Source organism: Boleophthalmus pectinirostris, unplaced genomic scaffold (genome assembly GCF_026225935.1).
Source record: "Boleophthalmus pectinirostris isolate CB_2022bp ecotype Guang Dong unplaced genomic scaffold, ASM2622593v1 HiC_scaffold_303, whole genome shotgun sequence".
Taxonomy (NCBI): domain Eukaryota; kingdom Metazoa; phylum Chordata; class Actinopteri; order Gobiiformes; family Gobiidae; genus Boleophthalmus; species Boleophthalmus pectinirostris.
In genome coordinates this window covers 1-25,000 of record NW_026571302.1, presented here as the reverse complement: position 1 = coordinate 25,000, position 25,000 = coordinate 1, and the positions used below count along the sequence as shown (strand labels likewise).

At 37.8% G+C, this 25,000-nt stretch overlaps 3 protein-coding genes across 3 annotated transcripts; 2 read left to right on the top strand and 1 right to left on the bottom strand.

Annotated features, from left to right (window-relative positions):
* Window positions 1-2,137: 2,137 nt before the first annotated feature.
* Window positions 2,138-5,021, top strand: egln1a (egl-9 family hypoxia-inducible factor 1a; the record flags this gene model as incomplete). Its single annotated transcript, XM_055161059.1, has 4 exons — window positions 2,138-2,297; window positions 2,386-2,453; window positions 3,332-3,401; window positions 4,484-5,021. Coding segments are annotated over 4 exons (308 nt in total), but the record flags the coding sequence as incomplete, so codon positions are not given.
* Window positions 5,022-5,359: 338 nt separating this feature from the next.
* On the bottom strand, window positions 5,360-12,988 carry gpr137ba (G protein-coupled receptor 137Ba). Its single transcript, XM_020921321.2, has 7 exons — window positions 12,265-12,988; window positions 10,460-10,509; window positions 9,158-9,380; window positions 8,921-9,067; window positions 8,236-8,364; window positions 7,677-7,798; window positions 5,360-6,613 (listed from the first exon to the last, which is right to left on the bottom strand). The coding sequence occupies exons 1-7, from the start codon at window positions 12,652-12,654 to the stop codon at window positions 6,499-6,501; spliced, it is 1,176 nt and encodes a 391-aa protein (XP_020776980.1). The 5' UTR covers window positions 12,655-12,988; the 3' UTR covers window positions 5,360-6,498.
* Window positions 12,989-18,456: 5,468 nt separating this feature from the next.
* Window positions 18,457-24,781, top strand: nid1a (nidogen 1a; the record flags this gene model as incomplete). Its single annotated transcript, XM_055161060.1, has 6 exons — window positions 18,457-18,732; window positions 21,437-21,736; window positions 22,201-22,427; window positions 22,979-23,208; window positions 23,707-23,847; window positions 24,530-24,781. Coding segments are annotated over exons 1-6 (1,354 nt in total), but the record flags the coding sequence as incomplete, so codon positions are not given.
* Window positions 24,782-25,000: the final 219 nt, after the last annotated feature.

The following is a 25,000-nucleotide window of genomic DNA, read 5'->3' as shown; positions in this document are numbered from 1 at the left end:
TGATTAACAGAGTTTATTGCTTGGCTCATTGATCCTTTGATATTTTTTCCCAATTTGGACACACCATCCATGTCACCAGTTGGCTAATACACCTGTCAACCGCGCCCAAAACGGGGAGACTCACCTGTGACCATCTGTCATTATATGGATCCCTTATAATAATTTTATAATTTCCTAAAATCGGTTTCAAACCCGTTGTTAGTTTTAATGTCATTACTGTAGTTATTTTAACACTACTAGTTAAAACATGCACTTTGTCAAGCCACATTAACGTGTTTTTTCTGCTCAAGGCTGTGTATGAGCTTCATTAACAAAACAAGTGCTTACAAGAATGATGATGACAAATCAACGTCAATGGGGCTGAAACAACATGGAGTGTGTTGGTTTAGCTAATTATTTTATTGCTCAATGAAACAGATTATGAAGCTTATAATGCTGCATATCGTGCATTGCTGAGACCTCTTCATGGACTATTATTGTCTGTGCAGTAGCAGTTCAGTGTTAATGTCATGGTCTAATTGTACAGTTGCTGTCTTCACAATATGATGAATATGATGTGGCACACTGGAAAATATGACAAGAATATTAGAAATGTATAAATATGCAGAATTCCAGCAATGGTGAATCATCAAATTATATTTTTTTGTTTAGGATTTGATGGTTGGATATATGGGCCCAGTAATTGAAGAGATATTGTAGGAATTGTTTGCATTAGGTCGTTTTATAACCTATGCCTGATTTTTACTATAGATTTTTCATCTCACCCTACTTAATTAAATATTTTGTAAAAAAAATAATTAATTTTATTTGCATTAGTGATGCCAAAAATATATATTTGTATTGTATTTATAGAAATATTAACCAAAAACCAAGTCACAATATTTATGTAGTAATATTCAGGTTGCGTCTGCGTCGTCTAAGAAAATGCCTGAACTTTCTGCCAATTTTAGTATAATAATATATCCGGTAATTACAGTGACATTAGCCATAAACTGGAGTAGCACATCTGCATTTAAAATCTTAAGTACCTGAATGTAATCTATTGAAACAATGACCCTGCCCTGTCTGTCTCTATTGTGGTCTATCTCACGGCATTCCCCTTCATTCAGTCTGCCTGTTTAGCCTTGGTCTTCAGCCTCGGAGGGGTGTGAACGCTTGCATGTTGCGTGTGAAGCAAGCCTTCTCATATCAGCAGTGTTAAGAGTTTGACCGCTACTCTCTGCAGCAATCTGCTTTTCCACTCTCCAGCCCTTTATCCCGGAGCAGCAGTTTTCCTGTAGGTTATTCTTCCTATCCAGGCACAGGAAGGCCGTCCCCCGCTGCGGCTTCCTATCACAGGCTTTCCTCATGGCCCCTGCAGCGGGACAAGCCTTCTTCCTCCCACATTGTCGTCCTCTGAAGCTAATAATTGAACAAAGCAAAGCAGCACACATCTGGCGATTGTAATTACAAGTAATAGAAAATGTTTGATCACCTCATCTCCTCTCCCTATTGTTCAAGGGAGACAAAAATCAAAAGCATAGTTCATAGTAAATATGTCAGATATTTATTATTATAATGTGGTGCACTATGTAACATTTCATCTCTTGTTTGTTTTTACAATGATTATAATACTAAAATAATTGACAGGGTATGCACCGATCAAGCTTTTTCACTTCCGATACCAACTCCAATATAGCTTTAAGTATCAGCCAATACCCGATATTGACCAGTGCAGAGATTGAAAACAGCACAAGACAAAGCTGATCCAAATGTGTTATGTAGATGTTATTTATCCCTCAACTAACTACAGAATTTGTATAAATAAAAATTCAAACATTCCAAGGCTTTCTGGGCCAGTGTTATTACATCAGTTTATATGTCCAACCATAATATTTCAGGTGAATCGATATTGGGAAGCTGAAATCCGATACAGCTCATTTTGCAGTATCATCGCTGATATACAATACCAGTGTATGATAGTGAATCCATAGTAATTGATGCATTTGTGACCATACGTCCTTGTCAATGCCTGTTCTTGTCTGATCTCCGAAGCTAAGCGGGGTTGGGCCTGATTAGTAATTGGATGGGAGACTGCTGGGAATACCACGTGTCTGGAATAGCACTGTCTTAGACTATTGCATTATTTTTTAATCAGTTTTTTTTATTATTATTTTGCAGGAACACGGGGGTCTGCTCCGAATTTTCCCCGAAGGAAAACCCCAGTTTGCCGACATCGAGCCCAAATTTGACCGTCTGCTGCTGTTCTGGTCGGACCGGCGAAATCCACACGAAGTCCAGCCCGCTTATGCTACCAGGTCTGTGTCCCACAGTCATATCAGGGGTTATTACAACACTTGATCATTTTGTTTTTTCAAATTAATGCTTGCATCTCTTTCTATAAAGGTATGCCATAACCGTGTGGTATTTTGATGCAGACGAGCGAGCTAGAGCTAAAGTAAAGTATTTAACAGGTAAGCTTTTAAAGGGATCAATTTCATATATGTCCATTCATTTTTTTTATGTACAGAGGACTAAATAAAAAATGCACACAGGTCATTACTCAGGTTTTAGAACATATTTTATATATAAATATAAATATAAATATAAAAACAAACTTTAAATTTAGGTTATTCCCCAAAAACCTACGCATTTATTGAGTTTATTTGCTATATGTATGTATTTTTTGAAAAGGATCCTTTTAGCATAATGTTAGGACACAGGACAATGGACCTTGGCACTATAACCACAGCCACCACATGAGCAAATTCAAAAATTGTATAACAATTATTAGGTTATTACAATATTTAAATATCTGTTACAGTATTATAATAACAAAATAAAAGGAGGATAACAATATTATAATATTACCTAATAGCTCTGTTAATATTTCTTGTGATCATATAGTGGATTTTTGTAAGATAATATGACATAAAATATTACTTTTTACCAATAGACGATTTATGTGAATACCTTTAAAGGTAATTTGCCTGTCTGTCACATTGTGTTTCTCTGTAATGTGCAAAGCACTTAAAACAATATAACCAGATGTACATTTGCATAAAACCTCTTTTACATCTGTACCTTATATACCTGCACAGAGTAATATAGAAAACAGTTGTTGTGAATTAACTTGTTGTGGACAATCACCATGTGCACTGTCTCATCTGTAAAAGACGGTCATTTGCTAAGCACGGTAAAAACACGGTCAAATCAAATATGCTGCAAGCTAACTTCAGCAGATCATGGCCAAACAAACATAAAATACCTTCAGTACAACACACAACTACAAGCTTAGTATTAAAATAGCTACACATGAGTGAATTAATATTTTGTCCACACAATTTCACAGCCATGTTTCCCCGTCTTGAGTTCTCCACATTGAGGAGGGCTCAGAGTTCGCGCGGGTACACTAAGTGCAGGTACGACAGGCACCAGAAGATGGCACTAATTTACAATTTAGCAGGATTTAAGAACACTCATATTTACTATGTTTCACAGGCATGTTTCTAAACATTAGGCTCTATTCACACTTAAGACACAAACCAGGAAGACGTTTGGAAACGTGATGACAACTTCCAATGTAGTTATCATCACTGGGCTCGCCAACTGACTGTGATAAAACCATGGATCTATTAAAATAATTGGATAGGGCTGCTTGTAGCTGCCTCCAGTTGACGTAGTGGTCACTCACTGGAACTTCAGTGGAAAAAAATCTCCTGCACTGAGAAAGGATTTTTCTCCTAGAGCGCAGTGTAATCAAAAACTGCTCGTGTTCGGCTGACAGGGCACCTACAACTTTCAAAAAATGTCGGATTTGTTGGTGATTTTTACCTATTTTTAGATCATAAATTTTTTTCTCAGCTCAAAATCCTTCAGTTTTCTTAAAAAAACGCTTTATAATCATTAGCTCCGGCTCCACTCTAGCTCCTCTCACTCCGATTGGTCAAAGTGATTACCTGCGTGTGCTTGCGTGCATTCGCGTGTACCAGCGGGACAAAAGAGCAATACTGCACATGCTCAATTGACCCACAGCCACCAAAAGTACCTAGCCGGGCTGAAGGGTAATCTGGAATCATGTCCCATTGACTTGAATGGGCAGCCATTTTGAAACGCCAGGGCTTGGATAAAACCCACTGATGTAAATGTGATCAGCGGTAAAATGAAGACTGCATACGTATCTGCTGTTTGGAATAATCTTGAATTTGGCGCCTCATCTCTTCTTATCGCGTGTACCCAATGCGCTCGGAGTTGTGTGTCAGTGGGGAAATTGGGGAAAACTGAGGTCTGGTGTAATGGTTGATTACGCGAACATAACGGAACGCTAAAATGACATGTAGATGAAGAAAACCGGGACATTTTCAAATTTTTCCTACATTTTGTCAGCCTTACTACCGTGAACAGAGCCCGCCGGAAGTTATCATTGCATGTTTCCGAACGTCTTCCTGGTTTGTGACGTAAGTGTGAATAGAGCCTCTGACAATAATTTCTTTGTTTCTTGCAGCCGCAGGTGAGAAAGGTGTAAAGGTGGAACTTGACAAATCCTCAGATGCCAGCTAATAGGAGGCCGGACCAGATCCTCCTTAAATCAGCCATTAAGTGCTCTGTGTGAAGAAAGTGGCCTATAGAGAGCATGTGCGCGTGTGACTGTGTGAATTTTACAGTTTAAAGACCTTTTGCTTTGAGTGAACGATCCAGTGTTTATGGACAAAAAGAAACAAAATGCCACAATTTCTGTTCGTTCTCAGCAGACCTTGAATGTCACGACAACGGTATACTGAAAGGGATTGTGTGTCTTTTACACAGCTTTTACGTTACAGTCAATATCTTCAAATCATGTCAGCTAAACACAAATTAATCTTAATTTTTGTTGCATCTTGGTCTTTGCAGTTTATTCCTTAAAGGTACAATGTTCTGCATATGCTTAAAGTGTTATGCTTTTCACATGGAATCAGCTGCTATAAGCTACTGTTTGGCAAAATGTGCTTGAGTTTGCAATAACAAGGAATGATCTAAAATAAACCACCCATTTCTGACATAAAGCGATGTGTTCTAGAGTTATTTTGTGTACATTTTGTAATGGACTGATTGTAATATTTACATTTATTTTATTTAAAAAAAGGTAATATAAAGTACAACTAGTCTGTCCTGAATGATTTTGGAGTACAATTCACGTTTTAAAAATGTATTATATATATTATGTATCATTCAGTTTAGTATTTATGTGATTTAAAGACCTTGCGTAGATAGACACCCCGTTTAATACATTCATTTAAAACTACACAATGTTTTGCTGCCGCCTGCTGGATATGATCGTACATTACAGCTGTTACTCTCAAATATCCCTAGAAAAAAATATTAAGACATTAACCAGTTACCCAGTTTCAACCAAATATATATTTATTTATTCAATGTAAGAAAAATATTTTAACAATATTTTAGCAGTGCACAATGTCAGTTCAGTTGATCAGTTCTATTAACTATTGCACCTATCGCTACACAGCTATCCATACAATACAGAAGTTTATAATGACAAGAGTGAAATGAAATAAATTCAAAGTTCAAAATCTTAAAAATTAGACGTTATTTGTCTAAAATCAGTGTATTAGCGACAACGGTGGTGCTGATTGTAAAATTTCTTATTGTAATGTGCCTAGCTCTCTATATAATATAAACACATTGTATGAAAGACACATGTACATTAACAATACATAAAATAGTAATGATACAGTACATATTTCATAGGTCAAATACAGTAGATATTCAATATGAACTATACAATGACAAGTTTAAGAGCAAAATTACATTATATAGTCAATAAGGAGTGTGCAAATTAACGTCCTATTAATGGACCTTTTATACTGGCAAAGAAAGTCCTATATAAACAAGGGTAACACTTAAAAATAACTACACTTTTAATAGCCCTAATAAAGTACAAGCAAAGACATATAACAAATTGTTTATTAAGAATGATTCAGGCTTAGTAACTACTATCATGAATCTTTCTTAATTAGGGTTGTCAAAAATATCGAAAACCTAATCGATACTAAAATCAGTAACGAAAACTGATACTCAATTTAACAAGTATCAATACTGAGAGACTGAAGTGCTGAAGTATTTGACGATTCTAGAGCAGTTTTACAGTAAATTTGATCTTCTCTAGTATTGAAAAACATGGTAACTTCACAAAAGCACTATGAGTTTGTGCTGAAAAGTACATTCTGTTGTCTAAGTTTTTTTTTTTTTGTTTTGTTTTTATCATTATAGCATTGAAAATGGTATTAAGTATCAAGACTTTTAGTATTGTGACAACTCTATTCTTAATACATTATTTAATTCATTATCGCTTAAATCTTTGTTTATGCTTTTTGAGACTAATTAAAGTGTAGTTAAAGTGGTACCGAACAATGTTCTGAATGTAACAGGTTTGGGGCAAGCTGTGCCCATGTGCCTCAGTCTGAACGAATCAGGAAGAGAATTGTGCAAATTCACTTAATAAAACCGTATTCAGTGGTTTTATCAGTAATGGCTGAGCTCCTCCAGTGAAGGAGGGAGGTGATACGAGTCCTCTCCTCCGATGTATGCTGCGATTCCACTGCTCTGGCTCCCCCACTCATAATTGTCAGACACCAGGCTGCAGAGAAACAAATGGAGAGTGTCACATTGATTTAAGTGTTTTCATATTACAGCGAGGCAAAATATTAAACACTGAGTTTGTATTTGTAAAATGTTTTGTTGAAACACAAATGGATTAGATGGGCTTAGAGATGCAAATTTACTTTCAATATTGAATAAGGCTACCTGCTTGTCTGGAGATGTTAATGCTTTGTCTAAAATATTCCATGGTATGGCATTAAACTTACATTTTAAAGTGAAAAAATGCATATCACACTCAGATGGCCGATGTCCAAAAGCTTTTTTATTTTTAAATAAGGTTTCGGCGAAAAAAGCCTTCGTCATATTTTTCTTTTCACTGTGGTTCAAAGCAAGAAAAATATCTGACGAAGGCTTTTTTGCCGAAGCGTTATTTAAAAATAAAAAAGCTTTTGGATATCGGCCAGCTGAGTGTGCTATGCATTTTTTCAGTTTCATCTTGCTGCTCCTTGCAGTTGCACCTCTACAAGAATTTTGGTGTGCGTTTCTGTTTCTTTTGATTAAACTTACATTTTACCATGCAGACAAACAGGCAAAGTTACAGGTCAGATCTGTGGCGCGGTGATCTCGCTCACAGCAACATTTCAGAATGTTTCTCAAGGTATTTTTGAACAATAAAATGACTGTATTTCAATAAATGCTAGATGTGTTTAATGCCATACTGTGGAAATTTTCAGGCAAAGCACTGAGAGATGGAAGTGGCAGATTAATCAATAAATGTCAGTGCACCTTCAAAACGTTACTGTACATTGTTTGTTTTTTTGTTAACTAAAGATACATTATGTACACGTATATTTGTGTATTTGCTCTTAATTCTTTAGGTTTCTCAGGCTCATATGTAATATTGAAACAATTCTTTACATTTTTCAAGAAATAGGGTTCATAAGTAAGTTAGTTATTTAAAATTATTACATTATACATCAAATTGGCATATCATTTTAGCTCAAAATGTTTTCCATTACTATAACAAATATTTTGTTTATAGTCTGGACTCTTGTAAGTTTAATGGTGTTTCCAAGTTGTGGTTTAGTGCAGTGTTTTACCTGGCCTGTATATTCTGAGGCATGACACTCCAGGCCAAGTCGTCATCGCTGTCGTAACGTCGAGGGTTGTCAAAGAAGTAAGAGCGAGTGGAAAATACATGACTCGGGAGCCCAGTGCCACTCTGAAACATACACACAAATACAAATAAATAAGGTCGACCATAATAAAACCATAATAAAGATATACTGCATATTGCACAACAGGACCAATGTAAAGGAAGACACCCTTAACCGGAAATGTATGACTAAGCCAGTGACTGTACATAAATAAGCAACGTATGCATTGTAAGATGCATTACCCAGATTTTCTCTCATATTTCTCATATAGTGTATTACAAAACTGGTGCTAAATGATGTGAAACAGACCACTGCATGCTGTTCATATCTAATTGCAAAAGGAGAAAAAAAGAAATACATTTATGATGATGACATGTTGGCAGTACCTTTGCTTAAACGTAACTACCAACATGCAAATGCAGTAACATTTTCCCACAACTAACAGTTTCAGTTCCTGTTTCACACTGCTGACTGGTGCCAAATGTACCAGATTCTGTCTTACCCGGTCTAGAGTGGGTTTTCGAACTCTGAAGAAGAACACTACGAGAGAAGTGGGCAGCAGCTCCCAAACGAACAGGATCACCCCAAAGACGATGTAGCCAGTGTCTCCCAGTGTGGACTGTAAATCTGCCTGTTGAAATAAAAAAGTAATATTGTTACATTTAATGGCAAACACAGCAGTATAAACACATGCTGTATATAGGTGTGTCTCACTAGATTGTATTTTGCAAATAGAAAAGTCACAATCATATATTCCACATATTGATTGATCACAGTTTTTAATTTAATATTATCTTATTAAAACTTAAACATATTATCTAAACATAAGCAAGATCATTTAAATCATTCCAATTTAAAACAAAAAATAGCAAATGTATTGCTACAGACCATAAGATTTTACTGGCAGATGATTGGATGTGGACAAGATTACAGGCATTTAGGAGATAAATACAAGATTATATCTTTGTTGTGACTGGAATGTATTTTTAGATGGTGAAATTTTTTTTTACTAAAAAGACTTGGATTCAAGGAGACAGACTGAAGTAAGGCTGGTTCTGAATATACATTCAAGGTATTACATTTTGTAGCAGACATGGCTGCAGATTACAGTGTTCATAATGTCGATTTGTGTACAGTTAAGTACAGTACTAGTGAGTATTTGGGGGTTTCTGTTTTAAAGTGTTTACCTGATCTGATACGTTGTACCAGTCATAGTCAAAGGAGTTGATTTTCTTGTTCGAAAGTCCTAAAACAACCAGATTATAGCAGGCTCTGGACGCGTACAAGAGGATGACAATCGCTCCTATTGCCGTCACCTGGCACACTGAGGTTCCCTGTAGAAAAAATAGAATTTTTTAGTAGTAGCATAAAAGGAAGTAATTATTTCTTATTATTTTGACATTAGGGACTCTGCAGTGGCCTACCTTGGATTCCAAGTAGATATTGGCCAGTGACATTTTGGCGATCTTGTAGAGACACACGGCGAGCGAGATCGCACAGAGCACAAACAGCGAGTCGTTGATGGCGACTCGGACCAGGACCACGGTGTGTGTGTCAGCGGAGGACATCCTCACGAGCAGTGCACACACCAGATTCACCACTAAAAACACCAGGCTGATCAACAGGAACACCAGGTACAGAGGCAACCTGTGGAGCACAAAATCTGTCAACGATCTTTCATTTATCCTCACACATTATGCTTTATCCTTATGCTTTTGTATGAAAAGGCATTGTATTCAGAAAAAAATCATGAGGTCATTATTTTTTAAAGGTCCTATATAATGCAAAATTAACTCTTGTAAGCTTTTAGCCATGTTATAATGCTGTTATCTCATCAAGACATACATGGAGTTGTGTTTTGTTTTGTTCCCACGTGTTTGAGGAATCCCGCATTATTAGTCTGTCTACATCTCCAAAATTCAAATTGCTGTGTTCCACCTTGTAATGTGATGAAGTAGTAGTTTTCAAGTTAACAGCTTTTACCTTTAGTTCATTTGAGTGTGCAAATTGCTGAGCTGAATTTATACAAATTATTCTAGTGAAGGTGTATGAAGAATAAAAACACAGTGGAGCCTTCCTGTATTACCACAAGTTAGAACAGAGTGTGTTAAACATGTGTGAATGAAACAAAACACAACTTCAGGTATGTTTTTGATGAAGAAACAATATTATCATAAAATAGCCAAATATGGGTACTTTGATGTCCATTTTAGTATCTAGTCTACATAAATTGCCCTATTTCCAAATGGACACATTACTTTTTACTGCATAATTTAATGGTAGGTCATAGCTCATACTTAATCTTCTGGTAACTATTTCATTCAATATTGAACTTAAGTGGTTTGAGTGATTCAAGTTATGGCGAGGTAAAATGTGACTGATGTGAATGACAAAATCTATCAATTATCATTCATTTACGCTTATCCTTTATAATTTTTATCCTTGTATTCATTCAGGAAGTATTGTATTTATACAAGAAGTATCCTGGTTGTCATTATAAAGTGTGTCTTAGTATTAACTTTATTCATGTTAGAAAGAGAAATGACTTTGACACAGTAGCTCATACTTTACAACACAGTAACAAGTGCAAAAAGGAAATGGTAACAAACTTCAAAATCCAAAATCATTAGCAAAAAGTAGCAAAAATATACACATTAGTACAGTAAACTTGCACCATAATTTGAGACCAGTACTTTTTACAGAAGGCCAGCACGAACACACATTACCTGTATCTCAAAAGCTCTGGTGAATACTTTGACTTTGCCTTGAAAACAACCTGCAAGAGAAAAAAAAAACAAAAAAACATTTGTACTAATTGTACTAATGCTACAACTTTGCACTATATTTTCACTTCTGTCTTTTAGCTCTCTAAAAATATGCTGGCCTGGTTTGACACCGGAAGAAGTATTTGCCTTTCAGACTGCTAAGAGATGTGTGCTATGTCCAAGCGACCATCAGCAGTGACTCAAATTGGTAAAACAGGATTGAGCTAAAAATAATTCCTAGGTAACAACACACAGCGGTGCTATTATTTCACATTTCTGTTATGTAAGCATGATTCACCACATCGTAACAGCACAGTATCTAGAAGGGCCCTTATTTTAGTTCCTGCCGTTTTCATTGACAATATTGTTCATTGATGGAGCTTGTAGAGGATGACCATTTTAGACCTTTTATTCAGGACGGAACAGAGTATCTTGCAAATTATCTTTTTCCTCAGTGCATTAGGTTAAAGTAAAATATGAATGCTTTTAGAACACTTAAAGCCTTGTAAGTGTGAAATTAATGTGTAATAATTAAGTATTATCACTATCTGAATCTCTTCTCTTAAATGTCAATTTTTAGTTGTGCATTTTACCAGAAACAACCAGCACTTTGGATAAGGATGTAACTACTTATAAGTATAAAATATTTCATAATAACAAACAATATAACATTACAAGCTTCTAAACACCTCAATAAAGGATACTGTACAGACCATAACCATTTGCTTTTAATGCAGCAGAGTAAAATAAATGTTAAATATTGTTGCTTTTATATATGACATTCACTTGATTTTTACAATCTTGATTTTGACACCCGCAATTTGGGAACCTGTTAACTTTATAGATCTTGAGGTTAGCCTTAACCTCATTATCTTTTTGCAAAGTTTGCAATGTAACTTGTGTAATGATTTAGCTTGGAGTAGACATATCTGAATATGTGAAGAGCCGTAGATATATTGACGATGGAACAGGTTTAAAACAAAATGTGCTGAGTATTGTGCAAACACGGAAGAGCTTAACATCATAATAAGTTCAATGTTTGAAGAGCCTTCCATGCCACAACATGTAGGTATCAGTATTACATAATGTTAATTTAAGAACAGGGTTGTCTATGGGGCAAAGACATTGGTGCAATGCCAGAAATGGTTTTATAAAGAGATAATTACACTAGTACATTTCAACAGATAATGAAAGTTTAGGCCTAAATATAAAACCTGTTTAGATTTTGAGTCTTGCCTTATTAAACTTGCTATGTAAAATGCAATTTGATTCAGAAAGGGGAACTATATACTTAATAAAATACACACAAACACAACATAGTCTCTAATAAATGTTCAATTCAAGAAGGCACTGTGTTATGTAACAACAAACAAGTTTAATCTTTTTTGGGGTGAACCATAAAAGCTTAGTGTTGTACTTTTCATCAGAATAAATTATTAACAAATCTTATACCAGCCAAAAAATGTGACAGTCAGTATTTGCAGAGTCAGATCTGCCCCAGAGCATGCATTAACTTGCACTGTCAGTTTAATTACACGTTAATTAACATTCACACATTCATTTAGGCTTGAGTTGACATGTTGCACGAATCATTAGTTGTAGACCTACTGACATCTGCATTATTACAGGCCAAACAAATATGTTACTTGAAAATGAAATCGATGAATGGGGTTTTGAGCATTGAGCTGGAGGATGCTGCAGTTACGAGATCTGCCATTAAGGATGAATGAAATATGATATCGCTAGCGTTAGTGTTATTAACTTACCTTTGCAAAATATAGGTTCATGAGGCTAAGTGTGAAGAACTGCAAGCACACTGGAAAGCAATAGAGCAACCAGAAGGGAAAGGGCCCCAGAGTGTTCGCAGTTACAAAGTTTTTGAAGTAAAACGAGAAGAGGACCGTGCGTAAGGCCGACCACAGCAGGCATAGGAACAGGAACACCGTTTGGTAACTCAGTCGTTTATGTCTATATTTGAGCACCAACCATAATTGCACGTAGATGAAGACGAATAAGAGTGAGTAGAATACGGTATAGACCACGGTGAGGCCTAGAGTAACGTAAGGGTGTACTGCGGGGCTCAGGGTGGGCAGAGGCAGCGGTTCATCCATCACCGACGACTCCTGCTCCAGAACCGAGCCTACCGACTCCTCCATGATTAGGTGACGCGCGGACAGAGCCAGGCCTGTGCCGCTGTGGTGTGTGACAATTCTCCACCGACGTCTGGGAGGAGGTAGAGGTGCAAAAAAAGAACCAGAAAATGGCTGTCAAGATGAGGGAAGCTGTCAGGAGGAGATGGGAGCCTTGAAAGCTGGTCGCTCAAAGCTAACTTCCTGGCGCAGCGCAGCCCCTGTTCGCCGTGGAGAGAAGCACATGATCAGTGATGAGAGGAGAGCGGATGACAGAAGCCGGGGAGAGGCAGCTCCACAGCGGTCAGGAGGCTGCACAGTGCCGCAGACAGAGCACCGACAGAGGCAGAGCTAAGCCGGTTCCCGCCCATGTGACGTTACGCATCAGCTGACGCATTTTCTTGTACCTTTAACCCTGTGATGGGGCTATTCCCACACAGCAGTCCAGCATCACAAGTGGGTCTATTTTATTTTTGCTGGCGGAAACGAAGCCCACCTTTGTCTAGGGGCTTAGGATAGATGTATGACGCTCGTGACCAGATGAGTGTCGTGCCAATAGAAGCAGAGTTAAAGAGCCCCTATTACGCAGTTTTCTGATCTGTTATGATGTCGTTTCTTCTTCTCAAACATACCGAGTTGTGTTTTGCTTCATTCACACACAGAAATCACCCTGTTTCACCTTATGATGTCATGTAATGATACATGAAGTACTTTACTGTGTTTCTCCAATGCACCTTCACGAGAATTATTTGGATAATTTCAGCCCTGCAATTGCCCATCTCTACTGTACAGTCAAGGTAAAAGGTAAAAGGTAGCTGTTAACATGAAAAATACCTCAACATGACATCACAAGGTGGAACAGAGCATCTTGAGCTTTGGAGATGTAGATAGTCTAAAAATAAAGTTACTCAGACATGTGAATGAAACAAAGCACAAGTCCAGGTATTACAACAACATTATAACATGGCTTAAAGCTCAATTGAGTCAGTTTTGCATAATTTAGGGCCTTTAAACTAAACTGGTTTCCTAGAATTTATGCTTGCAACATAAGGCTTAAAAAAAATATAAGATAAAACAATCCCTTCATGTCTTGGGACAGGAGATAACAACACACATGAAGGGCATCACTAAGCAGATTCCAGTCATCATGACCCACCACTGAACAAAAGTAAGAAACCTAAATAACCACTAACCATAGACTGTAAGCTCCCAACTGAAAAGAAATTGATTGTAAAATGTATTTCCTCAAGAGGTGGAGGAACAGCCACTGCAAAATGAATATGTAGCCTAAATAAATACTCAGACTCAGGATGAATATGAATTTGAATCAAGTTAACTAATGTTGGCCACATATTCCTTGGTTACAGTGCAGATCCAAGAGTAGGATTACAGGCCATAGCTGAGAGTTCTAAGGCTACCAAACTAAGGTAGGTGTCATATTTCTTATATGTCATTCAATTGGCTTCTAATTTATAAGCAAAAGAAGACATGACACAAAAGTGATATAAGTGAGCTAAAAATCATCACTCTTAGATTTTCTGTCAACTGAGTAAATGGATTCCCCCATGAACCAAACTAGGTTGTGTTGGCTTGTTTTTGTTTGATGAGACGGGGGCAGTTTCTCATGAGGAGGGTCAGAGAAGGAGGCCGCTCTGCTCCACCTTTGACTGCTGTGGAACTGGCCTCATATTTTACACCAGACAACTCAAGCAATTATGTATTCCACCAGTTCTACAATCCTTTGGTATGAAACGTTGTAAAGAAGTAGGTTATATTTGTGTATTATTTTACTATATATTTGTAGAATCCTTAAAGGGACACATTGTACCTTTCTGGTGGAGCGTCTGCCACCTGCTTATCTCCAGGGAGAAGTTTTTGCTTTGCCTGGGTTGATCCACAGTATGGTATTAAACATATCTGTCTCCATGGAGACAAGCAGGTGATGCCTCCAGGTCCAGAACCAGAAAATAAATAGTAAGTTAAATGCCTGTCATGTAGTGGCAGAAAGAGCAGTGGACAAAGAACCAACCACTGAATGGAGAACTTAATAATTTAACCTTGAACACATTTGATAATATGCTTTGGACCATAAGCCCCACTGCATCAATGTGAACTCTTCTGGTCTACAAAAAAGGACAAACGTGTAGCCACCAGGGGTCAGTAGTCTACTGTAAAGATCATCAGTCTATTAGATATAAAAGTTGAATTTCCCCCTGAACTATTCTAAACTAGTCTAGAGTATTAAGATCCTTAATTGATAAAGTGTAATTTAATTAATTAATTTCTTTATTAGGGCACCATACATTAACCATAGAGCTTAAACCAGACTGCTTGACCAGACTATATCAAAAAATGTAAAAATGCTGCAATTTTGTTTTCAATATACAAATAAAGAAATATAATACAAAGAAGATCAAACACTTACAGTGTAATAAAGTGGTATTTCTGCAGTTTCATGTTTAATTTCACAGTCCATTCACTTTTTGTGCAGCACTTGAACCTCAACCATGACATTAACAAGGGCATTTTAACACATTTGTGATGGCTTGCTATATAGTCTGACTGTCGTCATCACCATTATACAAAAAACACATCTGTACATTTCATTCATGGCACCAATTAAACCTCCCACAGTTATAGCAGTGAAGCTGTTTCTATGACGACAGACTCTCAAACATTGACATGTATGCGCTAATGTGCTATGATTGGGGCTTTGTTCCCATCAGTCTTTGGGAGCAGAGGAGTTGATGTTTATCATTAGGGTATAAGTATTGTGAGTCAGACTGAGTGGAGTGGACTGAGTTACACCCACAGAGTTACATAAAAGTCGGACACAATAGCTACTATAGGTCTGCTGCTCTTATGGCAATTCCGAGGAAAGCATTGGTACAAAAGTACATGTTTTCCCCAGGAAATTTTCCTTAGTGCATTTAGAGGTATTCACTATATATGGAAGTCCATGCTGTAATAAAGGATTGCAGAATGACAACTTACCTTGTTTGGTAACATTAGAGCAAATCCAATTATTGTTTTTAATTTTAATGACCACATCCTTGTTGACCACCTGTAGCTCACACTCTTGAACCATTAATTCACTCTTTCTTGTCAGTTTTTTCACTATATGTAGAGCTTGAATGAGGAAATATGAGGAAAATAGAAGTATTCTATGTTATTATATGAATATTTTTTATGTTGAGCTTTGTTTATTTGCTTTTTCTTGCATGTAAAGCATCTGTAAATGTCAAAAAAAAATTGCTATACTAGTTTGATGAATTATTAGTTCTTTGTATACTGTATGTAATGTACTTTGTTAGTTAGTAGGCTTGCAATTTGGACAATATCTGTGATAAACAACCTTATCTGAACTCAAATATATATAACCATATTTGTTGGTCATGTGAGTTCAGTATTGTTATTGTTTGTTTCTTATCATTGTTATCTTATATTTTTATTTTTAATTATAGTTGATTAAGAACATGTTTATGACCATTGCCTCTGTCCCCCGGATTTAAACCGCTATTACATCTCAAAAGTTTAAAGTTTAATTCCACCACATTTTGTCCATAGTAAACAGCAGAGGGCAGCTTTGAGCTATATTTCACTCAACAGGAAACAGGAAAGATCATATATGGTAATATCCCCATCTGCACTATATGTTTTAATGATTATGAATCAGTTTAAGTACTGAGGTCACCTTACGTATTCTATCTTATGGAGTAACAAATAGGCCTAAATAACTGTAGTTGTTTCAAAGTGTTTGTTTAGTAGTATCAGTGTGTAGAATAGAATAACTTTGTCATTGTAGTAGGCACTGGCACTATAGCTACTACAACTACAAACACTACATCACGAATTTGCTTTGTCTGGACTGGTCAATTCCCTGGTAACAAAACCAGACACTTTTACAGTACTTTACAAAGGAGAAGTAGCAGGCAAGGGCTGGTCAGGGAAGTCCATTACCACTTAAGACAAAAGTAACTACGTCTGTATCATTTCTGTATTACATTTCAAATATAGTGATCAAACTGTCCACATACACTTCTATTGTGCTTTAAAGTGAAACCAAATTCATCTGGCAGGATTGTTCTGGTACTTGATCTTGTCTAGTTCTCCAGATGTTTCTGTATTACAACACTCCTCTTTGGGAGAGGCATTTGTGTTCAAGAGCTCTGGACTGGAGTTTAGAAAAAGGAAGTCCTGCATTAATTCATGAGGAGGAAGGAAGAATCCATCTCCAGCCTGTTCTGGGGCAGACTCTGTGGGGCAGGAATTATATTTTCTATGGCATCTGATATCAGGACGACTCCAAGGCCAAAACTATTGAATTTACTATGTACATGCACATTTTTCCTGATACTTGAATCTAGGATGAGGTTTAGAATTTGATAAGTGACCAACAAGCGGACCTGTCACGATAACAAATTTTGAAGTATGATATCTTGCAATGGCGAAATATTGAAACTTCTTTATGTCACTGACTTTAAACTGACATTAAACTTTAAATATACAATTCAACAAAAGACAATTTCATTAAAAGGCATTTGCTCCAAGAAATAAATAGAATGAACCAATAATTAGCCATAGAAGTTATTTAATCAGCCCTCTACAGTTAAAATCTTATCGTATTACAACAAAAATAAGACAAATCTCCCCACTTTTGCAAACAAAAACTAAATTACCCATGATAAATACTGTGCTCCAAAATACACTGTGCCAGCTGTCATATATTGCTATCAGATATAGTAGCCTAATTAGCGTGACAGGCCTCCCACAGGTAATGTTTATTTGCATACTTTTCAATATTTCTTGTGTTGTACGTGGTGCATTGCTTGTACCACTAATCCAGTACCGTGACAGTTTAAGGAGGCTTTAACCAGGTTTCACTCTGGACAGCAGTTTCTAACGTGAGAAAAACACAGGCAAGCCAAATAATCAGTTCTACATTTACAATAAATTATCTCGCATCAACATGCAATTGTCCTTACTCAGATCTGGTGTATAATAGATGATCTGTTTGGTTTGTTTTGCTTTGCTTTTCCCAGGATGCTGTTGAAGCAAGAGGGACTATGCAGAAAATGTTAAGTGGTTCTTACTGTATATTATGGTGATTATAACTTGGCCCCAGCCCATCAGCTGACCGGCCTGCAGTGCTGGAGAATGACTGGATGTTTGTTGAAACGACTCTAAGTACCACAAACCAAATAGACAAGCCCGCCTCTCATTATCCCGGCCGGAACGGAGTCTGATCATTGCGCATACCTCGAATAATTAGTGCATGGTACGCTGCACGGTGATATTGTCCTTTTCATAATTTTTCAGTAAGATGCACCGCCGGGCTCTGTTGCCGGTAAGTGGCCCGTGCGCTGATGTCCTCGCGCTGATGCTCCGTTTGGCTCCTGTCCAGAAGTCCCAGGACAGCCCCGGTGTTGTGCATAGAGAAGTGGGGACCTCCCAAACTGAGGCCTGTATTTACCCTATGATCCTCCGTCTGTGAACGGGCATCATTGCATCATGTATAGCCTATTGTAAGTCAACATATTATCTCATGTCCGTTGTATTGCACTGCAATGTTAAAACGCTGTGCTTTACCATGAGGTGTTAGTGTTTGTTGTTTTTTGTTAGATGAACCCAACGCTAACATGTCTTTTTATTTCATATTAACCAATGCAGAGACATTCTGAGACAAAACTCCTTTACAACAGGCTAAGTTAAAGCTTCATTGAAAGTAGAGCCGGGGCACTCCTCTTTGTACAGTTTTATGAAGCTCGTGCTCAGGCCCGCCCCTCCTCAACTTCATCTGAACTTTAGCTGCAGCCTGCGCTGCGCGCGACTCTCTTCTGCCCTGGACAGAACTAACGGGCCGCTGAGCAGTCCCAGAGACGGTCGGGAACTAACGGAACAATGGGCTGGAAAGAGCGAGGCTGGCTGCTTTGTGCCGCTGTTGTCGGGTTTGTGGCGAATGTTCAGTGCGTAAAACGGTCAGACTTTTTCCCTTTTGGCCAAAGTGCTGGAGACCAGGTCCTGGAGCCAGGGACGGACAGGACGCACCAGCTTCAGCTGAACAAGCCCGTTCTGTTTTATGATAGCTCCTACAACCGCATCTTTGTAAGTAATGGGCAGCATGGGGTCATTTGCGGCGATTTAAACTATTTGTGATATTTAAGAGGTCACCTCATTTCCATTTGTTTTGCGTAATTGCGCATACGCGAAGCCATGGCACATTTGGTATGGGAATTTAAAATCTTCTCGTTGAACAGCGTCAGAGTATTTCTCAACTCATTAAAGACAAGACATTGTCTGTCTGACATTGATTGTTGATATTAATAATGACTGACTTATCACCAGGACGGTGGCATGTGTCTGTGGATTCTTGTCGCTTAGTTTTACTGTTGACCAAAAAAAAAAAAAAAAAAAAAAAGTGATTTTGTAATGCTTCCAAGAACATCCACAGTGGGTCTATGCAAAATGACCTGGTGGTCTCAAAGAGATGCTTATCTCTTGAATGAATTTAAACTACAAAGGTTTACTCTTCATGCTTTTGGGGGCTCCATCTGAAGTGTTTTTTAGCTAATGTAAAAGACATATTTCTCTTGAAAAGCTGATGTCTTGGTCTGTTTAAAAAGGCCACAGTAAAGGCCAAGTCAATACAAGTAACTGCACTGCAAGATGTTTATGTCTCTCAGTATGGAACAAATCTTGGTGTATGTAAACAAATTACATCAGTTCAAGACACTACAACTTCTGTTGGGGCTTTCCCATTTTTTTGTAATGACTGATGTTATCTTCAGATTGTCTCTGAGCCATATTCACAGAGACACACTTTACACCTGAACTGTCTGAGCCCTGCAGGGGAACAGTGCTTTCCAAACCACATATGGCTAAAACAAAACATTGGATCATGAGGAGGTGCAGCCTCCTCCACAGAGTGATTCATTATTCCTATGCACTCAACTTCTTCCAAAACAAATGTTTTTTGTTTTTTTATCAAGGGATTTTGAGGGCTCTTATTCATCTGTTTTATCTTTGGTCTATGATTTTTGATTAGTGATTTCTTCGGGGCTGCGTGTCCAGGCAGGGACAGGAAACGGAGTGACTTGGGCCAGGAATAGTGCTCTTGTTTTCAGGAAGTGAGGGAGTCCCTAGTGTAGTGTGTGAGTGTTTTTGACATGAACTCCGCATTTCTGCTTTATGAGCCCGGCATGTGTCCACCGTAAAACAGGAGTGTGCAGGCTGTGTTCAATGGCATCTTGTTTGTTAATTAGGGCTTTGTGGAACATGGCAGATGACTTTCATCATTTGTCTTATATGTGTGAACAGGGGCGTAAGTGGGTCAGACAAGATGAGATAACTCCTATCTTAGTGGCTTTCTGCTGTCACAAGATCACACATCATTATATTGATCGTAGCATTTAGGCCTTTGTCCCTTATCCCACTTATTTAGAGAATGATCACTTTTTTGTTGATGCAACATGAATTGTATAAAATGTTTTTTTCCTTACAAGGAAATGAACACTTTTTAGGGTGTACTGGTTTCAGTGTTGTTATATGGTAGCAGTACCGTAGCTCCCCTTTACGTACATTACTCACAGCACGTAGGGCACCAAGTGCCTGTGGGTCACCACATGTATCCTCTCAAAAGTACTGGCATAGCATTGGGCCGCACCGCTGTTTGTCAGGGTCGTTTGTCAGGGTCGTTCATCACGGGCGTCTCCAGAATCCCCCCCGGGAGCATCTGTGCAAGCTATGGCTCTATGCTTTAACACAAAACTGAAAATCATATTGTGTTGTTGCAGTTATTCATAATGAGCTTCTGAGTCCATCAATCCATGTACCACAACATTCAATAACTTGTACCCCTTTTATGAGTCTTACTATAGCTAAAAGGTGATCAGTTGTTTTGAATTAAGTTGAATTAAGTCCCAGTTTAGTCCAGGACAGGAGCTATACCTGGCAAATATTTTGCCATTATCAATATGCTAATTGCTATGGAAATAGTGTCCAACAGACATACTCATTTTATCTGCACATTAAAAAATCAAAATAAAAAGACTTAACTGTTCATATCTTATATTTCTGGCTCCTGCAAAACTACACATATGGTTTCCTAAACAGCAGATTCAGCACATTTTTCTGCATGTTGTTCAAATACCTGTAGACTGTAGTGACCTCTCATAAACACAACCTATTTGGTAGTTTTAGTTGTTTACCATTGGCACAAATGATCAGTCTGAGAAAATAACTGCAGTAAACCTCTAATCTCCCGGCGCCATTGTCTTTGAGTATTTCTTTTCTGTTGACATGTGGTTATCTCTTAAAGCTGCACTTTGTAACTTTTCTTACTGGAGGAGCCACCACCTGCTTGTCTCAATTAAGTTGACTACAGGGGTTGGTAACTATAATATTCCACAGTGTAGCATTAAAATATCTATCTCAGATTTTTATCAGTGACAGGAGTTTTTATTGCTTAAAAATGCACTTAACACATGCAAATAGCATGTGTTAATGTGAGCCAGTTTCTCTCTCCACTGATCAAACCTGTAACTTGGCCTGGTGGTATCACTGCTTGTCTTCTTGGAGATAGATCTTAGAAGGTTACTAACTGTAATTTTAACTTATATAGTGCATTGTATAAACACAGAGAGTTGTACAGAGACACAAGAAGAGATGGCATCAGTAAAACCACCAACTGTTAAATCCAGCCAGTAAAAACCATAAAACAGCGAGAAACAAATAAAACTAATAATGGAATAATTAATTTTTTATTTTTTTTATGATAAAACTAAAAACCTAACTCCTCTGTTATTTCCAGATCAACACCAATGGCTTTGTTGCTACAGCAACACCAACCAGAGAGTCGACCTATCTCGGCAGCATGCCCGCCAGCTTTGGCATGATCGCCACTCTACAAGGAGACCTGGACACGAGCGATGGGGTGGGCAAAGTCTTCTTCAGACAAGATGACAGTCCTGCACTTTTGAGGCAGGCAGCGGAGCACATAAACAGGGCTTTTCCTGAAGACGACGAAGTTAACCCCACTCACGCTGTGGTGGTCACATGGGTCGATGTGGCAACGCAAGAGCAGCACAACAGAGGAGACGGAATTAAGAAGGTAAACTTTAAAAATGATCTCAGAAAGTCATTTGGGGCAACGTAATAATGCTTGTAAATAGTATGTAGAAATCATTAAAATTTAATCTAAATTGAATCCTTAATCTAACTCTGAATTCTGCTGAAGTCTGTTAAAAGTAAATGGTGCTTTTACTGACAGAGGATTGGCTGTAGACCTCAAGATTAAAAAGACCCAAACTGATCATTGTTGATTAGAAATGACTGCCCATAGAAACCATGTAATATAACCTAAAAGTTGTTGCAATATTTAATCCAATACATGATTACCACTTATCTGTTTTTCTAATTACCAAAATTTGCCTAGATTTTGTGGTCCATCTCAACCTATTTGAGTTAAGTTAGCGTCAAAATAAAAGAATACTTTGTAAAATATTTCACATATTTAATTCAGTAGTATATTAAATTATAGTATTACCGGTAATAATTACTTTTTTAATTTTCCAGAGAAACACTTTCCAGCTGGTTCTTGCGTCCCTTGAGACTGCGTCCTATGCCATTGTGCTGTATGCTAGAGATGGGATACAGTTCACCTCTACACCAGCCAACGACCAGAATGTGGTGATGCATGCAGGCTTCAGCAAGGGCCTCGTACGGGGTTTCCTGTTCTCGACTCAGGGGCAGTACTACCGCATCTCCAATGATGACGAGAACTCTGTCAGAGCTCTGGCTGAGTAAGTGAAAGGCAAATCAATCATCATAGTAACCTTTATTTTATGCAAATTAAAAGCACTGTACCTGATGTTACTATCTTAAAATTTCATTTGAAACTATTTACAATGGTCCAATGTTATTCCCAATGTTATTCCTCACTTACCAAGTATCCTAATTAATCACCGTGATGAGTTTACAAGTGCTTTTCACATCTCTCAGATGTGCTTGGCACAAGTTGTCATGGTTAAACCAACAGCAACTATGATGCTGAGACACACTTCCTGATTATCAGACAATAAAATGCTTTCTAAGTAGAGGCAGACAGGTTGCAGTTGACTTATTTTGACCCCAAGAACCATAATATATCTGTGCTGGGCAAGACAAATTTTGCTGAAAGATTCAGGTGTAGAACCTTTAAACACAATAATAATAGAACAGCTCAAAAAAAGGTCTCAGTGCATTTTAACAGGAAGACTGGTTAGGTGTAAAAGGAACGCATTAAAATAAAATTGTCATGATCTAGTATTTTCCCAAAGCTGTACATTTGTAAGTCATTCTCCTTCGCTTTCAGGACGACCAACTCTGGCATGCGTGGCGTCCATGTTTTTGAGATCGGTACTTACCCTCATTTCTCAAATGTGCATCCGGGAGAGGTGACAGAGATGCCCACCGAGGCCCCAGAGGAGGTGGAGTACTCCCCATTTGAGGCAGAGAGAGGGCAAATCCCAATCAACCCAGTCCTATACCAACCTGAGAACCCAGCGGTGGTGGTAGTGGAAGACACAGAAATCGATGTAGATGGTAATAAAATAAAACATACATTTGTGTCTGATGGCACAGGTAACACTTTTTAAGACTTATCTAGGGTTGCCATATTTTCCTATATTCATTGGGAAACACAGGATATAGTTTGATCTGTATTTTTTTATTACCTCCACTCCATTTTTTCTTGTTGTTTCCATTACTATCAGTGAATTTTCTTACATTGCCAATAATTATCTCAAAGAAGACATAATATGAAGCTTGAATTAAAAAAAAAAAAATAAAATCAACTAAGGTCAGAGTATTGGGTAGAGACAGGGGGTAGGTGAAAACTGATTTTTTGAGCAATATTGAATGCAGGATAATACTGGATTACCATACTGAAATGAATTAATTGCAGTATAACACACAGTGATAGCATGGATGAAAGTTTGATTTTGCAGCATGATATGTCCCTTTAAGCTATCTATTATATGATGCAAACTTCATTTCATAAATTAAAACAGTGATTATTATCTTTGTTTATTTGTTTTATAGTGTTTTCTTACAACCCTGGAGCATGTGCGAAGAACAGAGACACATGCTCACAGTTTGCTGACTGTAGAGATTACCCTGGAGGATACTGCTGCCACTGTCGCCCTGGTTTCTACGGCAATGGTATTCAGTGTGTTGCAGAAGGTAAATTAATGTCTCTTTATTTTCATGATTATAAAAGCTTATTGCTAAAGCTTTACATTTGGCAAAGTTATTTTAAAAGACTTTAGTGACACATGTTGTGCTTGTGTATGCTATATGCACATACTATACTATACTATACTATACTATACTATACTATACTATACTATATACTATGCAACGCTCCAGAATCCTACATACATTACCAATTAAAGAAATAGATGTGGAGAATGAGGTAAGTACAGAGCAGTGGGCATATGCTAGTGGCAATGAAAATGGGGGTTTATCTGAAACATGGCATCTTGAAAATAGGTGAAAAGATTAAGAAAAAATTGCTCAAACAGGCACTTGAGAAATTGGTGAGGGGAAACTACTAAAACATGGCTAGAAGCTCTGAAAAGGTACAGTATGCTTTGATACAAATAAATAAGGCATCATCATTCCTAGCATCCACTAAACCTTGGGCATAAAAATATATTCCAATAGAATCACATGAAGCAATGAGATTCTTCGCACTTTGTGGAACTCACAAAGACCAGATAATTAGATGCTTGATTTGACTTCAAGAGCAGCATATAAAGTATATCTATACTGGAGACAAATGTTGGGGGTTACAGGACCTTTAATTAGCAATAAATTGCTATTAATAAACCTTACAGGTGACTAAAATGTGTTGTTTTTCCAGGGAAGCCTCAGAGAATGAATGGTAAAATGAATGGGAATGTGTACGTGGGCAGCTCTTCGACTCCAGTTCAGTTCAACAATAACGACCTGCACTCGTATGTTGTGGTGAATGACGGACGCTCCTATGTGGCCATCAGCAACATTCCCGACTCCATCGGCCCCTCACTCATGCCTCTCTCTGCTCTGGGAGGAGTCATTGGGTGGGCGTTTGCTCTGGAGAAGCCCGGCTTTAAGAACGGCTTTGGGCTCATTGGTGAGAGTTTTGTACACATTTTTCCACTCATGTGTTGAGCAGCTGCAGTTTGGCTATCTCCAGATGGACTCCCCCTGGACTGAGAGTTCAGCCAGGGCCAGAGTCTTCAAGAGATCCTCTATTGTTTTGCAATATAGTCATGATGTCAATAGTGACCAGTAGTATAGGAAAAACTGAATGAAAAAACAGAATTATGACTAATAGAAGAATTTAAAGGAA

Excerpts from the sequence above, each read along its gene's own strand:
- gpr137ba (XM_020921321.2), bottom strand. The coding sequence starts at position 12,654 with ATGGAGGAGTCGGTAGGCTCGGTTCTGGAGCAGGAGTCGTCGGTGATG. Across the intron at positions 9,381-10,459 it reads CCAGAGCTTTTGAGATACAG|GTTGCCTCTGTACCTGGTGT; the intron begins GTAATGTGTGTT and ends TGTGCTCCACAG. Across the intron at positions 7,799-8,235 it reads GAAAACCCACTCTAGACCGG|AGTGGCACTGGGCTCCCGAG; the intron begins GTAAGACAGAAT and ends TGTATGTTTCAG.